This window comes from Mustelus asterias, chromosome 22 (genome assembly GCF_964213995.1).
Source record: "Mustelus asterias chromosome 22, sMusAst1.hap1.1, whole genome shotgun sequence".
Taxonomy (NCBI): Eukaryota; Metazoa; Chordata; class Chondrichthyes; order Carcharhiniformes; family Triakidae; genus Mustelus; species Mustelus asterias.
The window spans coordinates 69,909,108-69,914,868 of record NC_135822.1 but is presented as its reverse complement, the minus strand read 5'-3'; the positions used below and the strand labels follow the sequence as shown (position 1 = coordinate 69,914,868).

Here is a 5,761-nt window from a genome sequence, read left to right as displayed (position 1 = left end):
TTGAGTGCTTTGTACATTTGGGAAGAGTTGGCCAGAAAGGATGCATGTATGCAGGTTTTTAGTGTATTTGCACTGACTGAATGTTGTCAAGAGCGACACTGTTAGGTAGTAGGCTTAAAAGACGAATGGAGAACAGTTCCAAATTGTTTCTCCCATTCTGAGAGCCTCGTTGAAGCAACCCAACAGCCACACTGGAATAGACAGTGATTCTGTCAACTTTACATTCCCTTTGGATGAATAAACTGGAGAGAGTGCAGAAGAGATTCACAAGGATGTTGCCAGGACTGAAGGGACTGAGTTATAGGGAGAGATTGGACAGGCTCGGACTGTTTTCTTTGGAGTGTAGGAGACTGAGGGGTGACCTTATAGAGGTGTATAAGATCATGAGAGGCATGGATAGGGTGAATGCACTCAGTCTTTTTCCTGGGGTTGGGGAATCGTGAACTCGAGGGGCACAGGTTTAAGTTGAGAGGGGAAAGAATTAATGAGATAAAATCAATCTACTGTGGATGCTGGAATCTAAGACCAAAAGAAAAAACGCTGGAAAATTTCAGCAGGTCTGGCAGCACCTGTAAGGAGAGAAAAGAGCTGACGTTTCGAGTCCAGATGACCCTTTGTCAAAGCTAAGAATTAATGGGAACCTGAGGAGCAACTTTTTTTGGACAGAGGGTGGTACGTATGTGGAATGAACTGCTGGAAGAAGTGGTTGAGGCAGAGACATTGACAACATTTAAAAGGCATTGGGACAGGTAGATGGATAGGAAAGGTTCAGAGGGATATGGACCAAATGCTGGCAATGGGGTTTGCTTACTTGGGCTTTTTGGCCGGCATGGACCAGTTTGGGCCGAAGGGCCTGTCTCCGTGCCGTAGATTCTATGATTCTATAAATACAGGTTCCAGCAATTAGTGATGGCCGGGTAACTTGCCTCGAATCCTTCATTCAGTTTGAAGCCAGGGACAAGAGCAAAGCAAGTGCAACAATTGATTTGCTGAGGAATGGGAGGTCAGACAATTTGTTTTTGCATGTGAGAGTGTGATTAAAACGCATGTAAAAGTGGGGACTTTTAACGATTGATTTAACTATTCAGGGGTGTTGCGGAAAGTGCAGACACTCAAACTTTGAGGATATAACTCCAATGTGGAGCACAGTCACCTTCTACAATGCTGCAATTCCTATGAATGTAAGAAAGGGAATATGCTTCCTGTTTCTTGTAATTGTCTGTGAAACTTATCACACCACATTGAGAATTCCTATTGGAGCTGGTTCCTGTGATTCGACTGCTCCTCCAGCAACCAAAACAACCAACGCACAGTCCGTTAGAAATCTAGAATTCAGCTGTACACAGATCCTTAAATAAGCATGTTAAATAGGCAGATATTTACAACCATCGCCATTAAATACTTTGACATGAATATATATTAGAGTTATTTTCTAGTTGTACTTGTGTACTATCTGCAGCCGCATTCAGCCACCACCATACCTTCATATTTGAACTTGTACGTGACCACACCTGCATCGTCCAAATAGAGGATGGAGATGGGGTCCAGTTTGGTGGGGACACAGCAAGCTTTGGCTGCCATGTTGGGGTTGTGGAGGTTGACCAGAGTTTGAACAATCGCATGCTTGGTGGGGGTAACTTGCTCAGTCAGGGGGTAGTTACAGGAGCCTTTGCACTCGTACGCTTCATATCCCGTTGGGGCTATGATCCAGGAATCCCACTTGATCTCCTTAAACTCGACATAAAGAGGACTCCTTTTACAGGAATTCATCTTGGCATTCCTTCTGATCCTGGATGAGGTGTCATAGAGCATATTCGACCGCCTTTGCAGCAAGGTTTCTTCACTCAAGTTAATGTCACCATTTCCAGCATCTATGCTATTCACGTTCACATCTTGCTCATGCTCAATCATCTGCTCTAACTCTTCAATAGCTTCTTTCTTCATGCTTTTTCGATCATCGGAGAAGACTATTAGCAAAGGCATGTGTTTCGTCTCTGGCTTCATGTCTATGTCAAGATCTCCATCTTCATAATTCTTCTCCTCCATGTTTTCGATGTGTACTTGAAGTCTGTGAGTGGTGCCCTCTGATTTTGACCATCTCAGGATGGCTTCCGTCACATCAAAGGTCTCCCAACCACTGTCTTTGCCGTAAATGTGTCTCTTAGCTAACTTGACCAGGCCAGAGTGTTCTCCTTTCTCCTCAGCCTGCTGCTCATCCACCTCGTAGATGGACACTTTCCTGTCCACGCCCTTGTACAGTCTTCTGTCTGTGTCCACCAAGGTGTAGAGTCGAAGCTCAGCCATGGTGATTTCTTCATGGCGAGGCACGGACACATTGAAGAGGAGTGAATGGACCCTCACACCATTCGTTTGATTGGCAACCGAGATGTCTGCAAAACACAAAAATAATCAGCCAACAATTGAAATCTTTGCAAGTGCCACAAGGCTGGGGTCTGAACTTCATCAAAAACCTGACCAAGGATGTGATTCCTTCAGTAAGCTCAGTATGTGTCAAGCTGATTCTTGTGCCCAGTTTGATGTTTCCAGGAAGATCTGATAAGTTGCCATGTGTAATTAGTGCTATTGCTACAACGTAATGGCACACCATGGTTGGACCACTTACACTTGGGATTCAGGAAACATTCCCAATACAAAGACTCGTGATAAGAGTAGGGCACGATTTAAGAGGAAGTTCAATGCTGCAATGGATATTACTGTTTACTTGGGCGGGATGGGCTAAATAGCCCTGGTCTTCAGCATGTATCTTTATTGGTTAGCATCATTTAACATGGCGCTTCACAGAGGCTTTAGAAAACTAAAGCAATGACGACCAATTTGGCATATTTAAAAGAGGTTTTAAGTGCCCTGAAGGATAAGAGAGAGAGAGAGGGGGAGAAGTGGTTGCAGAGCTCAAGACTGATATGGTAAGAAGTCTCACAACACCAGGTCAAAGTCCAACAGGTTTATTTGGTCTTGTTGGACTTTCACCTGGTGTTGTGAGACTTCTTACTGTGCCCACCCCAGTCCAACGCTGGCATCTCCACATCATGATTAGAATATGGGCAGCATGGAGAGGGGGGAGTGGTTGCAGAGCTGAAGACTGATTACAATGTGGGCGGCACGGTGGCAGAGTGGTTAGGACTGCTGCCTCACAGCGCCAGGGAGCCGGGTTCGATCCCCAGCTTGGGTCACTGTCTGTGCGGAGTTACCACGTTCTCCCCCGTGTCTGAGTGGGTTTCCTCCGGGTGCTCCGGTTTCCTCCCACAGCCCCAAAGGTGTGCTGGTTAGGTGCATTGACCATGCTAAATTCTCCTTCCGTGTACCCGAGCAGGTTCTGGAGTGTGGCGACTAGGGGATTTTCACAGTAATTTCATTGCAGTGTTAATGTAAGCCTACTTGTGACACTAATAAAAAAAACTTTAAACAATGAGGGATCTTGTTTTTTAACCAGTGCAGAGATTCGGGAGGGTGACAGGGAGGAGTGGAAATGGAGGAGGAATTTTAAAATGGATTTGGGTTCAAATCAAATGGCATTGCATTGAAATGGGGAAGGGGCTTTGTCACTGCAGTGTCTCAGAATGGGATAGCACTTATCTAACTTAAAACCTGATTATCTGATTCAGTGATAGCTGTGGACATGGCTAGGGTTAGGAACTGTGAACATTAGCTGAATTAATAGTCTAGCGATAATACCACTAGGCCATCGCTTACACCTTCTTTCTACTGACTCATCAATCATACAAGGCCAACATTGACTTTACTCAAATCTCTGATATTACTCAGCACACCAGACCTCTCAGAGATGTGTCAGAAGGCTGGCAATACCCACTAAAGGATGGAGGCACAGATAAATCTTTCTAAAGGAATAGGGAGATAGCTAGAGGGGGGTGGGTGAGGGGATTTCCAGCTGGAAACATCAATATTGACTTGACCAAGGTGAGAAGCTCTTGTTATTCGCTCAATACGTTAATGTGTCCAACTGGGAGAGGAGATACTCCAACTGCAAGTTTTACTTGCTAAACTCAGCTCTGAAACAGAATCAGACTGGATAGGAAACATCAACTCTGCCTCTCTCTCTCCACAGATGCTGCCAGACCTGCTTGAGTTTTTATTCCAGACTCCCAGCATCCACGGTGTTTCACTTTTATTTACTTGCCAGCTGTTTGCCTCTACACCATTTCAATGGCTCCTTGCTGCTGGTGTTCAGATTTGAATGGAGTGTTTTTTTCCTCCCATGCAGGATTGTTGCAAGCCCCCATCTCATTATCTATTGGAAAGTTCTAGTCTCAGGGCTGCATGAGACTTTCTCTACACGCTCCTGAAGTTTGGGATGTTACAAGTCAGTCGGATCTGGTTTCTCATCCAGTCCACCACCGAAGACTCGGGTTAAATAATGCCTCGACCTGTCGCATGCATTTCCCTCTGCAATTTCCCTCTGCTCGAGTGGGCCTTTTGTCACAATGCAATCGGAATAACGGCGACCTCCAGGCGAGGTAAGGGAGCAATTGAAAAGTTCTGCTCAACCCTGGGCTTCCTGAATCTTCCTGCAAAGCGGGAGCTCCAAATGAGAGTCATTGATCAAGGACTGAACAGGGGATATTTCAATTCACATTGTGTCCCCCTCAAACGCGTTGGGATTGGAAAGGTAGTGTGACGGTCAAAGGTGGGTTCTGCAGATTGCAACCACCGCTCCTCTCCCTCTCTCTCTCTCAACCCCACACAGACCCCCTCCCCACTCGGGCTGAATGAATGGGAGAGGGAGTGAAGTCTTCAACAATGCCCCGTCCCATCCTCGGAACCAGTTAGTTAGACAGAGAGGCTTTGCCCTCAGAACCTACCTTCGTTCTGGAAGCTCCGGACCACATTGGAGGAGGGCATGGAGGTCCTGTCGTTGGCAAACCTGTTGTACAGCTCGAGCATGTACTCGGGTGGCTCTACCCTGGAGGCGTTCGCGGACGAGTTGGGGGTTCTCGCCAGCTCCATCCCTCTCGTGTTGACCAGCAGGGTGCTGAGGTCGTCTTGCTGAACTCCATCATCCACATCTCCCAGCAGATGCCTGCTCTCGCCCTGGGCGAGGTCTGCCCTGTTGTCGATGGGGCTGCTGGCTGCTGAAGGCAGCACAGCACAGAGGCAAGCAAGGAGCAGCTGAGAGCGGCCAACCATCCTCCCTCACTCACCACTGGTATCTTGTCTGCCCTGATCACACACACACACACCACACACTTGTCCTGGCCAGCGGTTGAAGCGCTGATGTTTTATCCTGTGCAGGGGGGACTTGCTGGTAGTGTCATTCACATGCAATGCTGGCAAGTTTTTTTTTGGAAGAAAACGTCTCCTTGAGCCTGTGGTCTCTCACTGTCCACAGAAGCCCACTCTCAGTAATTGGACAGCGTTATGTGACATGGCATTTTCCTCTTATCTATGGGTATATGCACAGCAACCAGATTCTCTTATCGTCAGAACTCTTCCTTAATGAGCATTCTATAAACATTCTCTCATTCATATCCTGGCTCATAGGGGAGACGTTCCCATTCTTCAGGGAGATACAGACCCCCCCTCCCTTCCACCCCCCCCGCCTCCCCCCTCAACAAACCTTCTTCCTCGGGTTTTAAACCAGGGCTGGATTAATTTTCTGCACAATTGTCCTCTTCTGAAAAGGATAACTCTGAACCCACTGGCAAACGTTCCCCTAATTGTGTTTTTTTTATACTTGACTTTTTTAAAAAGAAAACACGGAAGCAATTATTGGAGTTTGTTGACA

General features: G+C 46.7%; 1 protein-coding gene across 1 annotated transcript; it reads right to left on the bottom strand.

The window, feature by feature from the left end:
* Positions 1-207: 207 nt before the first annotated feature.
* LOC144510174 (bone morphogenetic protein 10-like) lies at positions 208-5,422 on the bottom strand. Its single transcript, XM_078239611.1, has 2 exons — positions 4,839-5,422; positions 208-2,390 (listed from the first exon to the last, which is right to left on the bottom strand). Exons 1-2 carry the CDS (start codon positions 5,161-5,163, stop codon positions 1,450-1,452), a joined length of 1,266 nt encoding a protein of 421 aa, XP_078095737.1. The 5' UTR covers positions 5,164-5,422; the 3' UTR covers positions 208-1,449.
* Between the last annotated feature and the right edge of the window lie 339 nt (positions 5,423-5,761).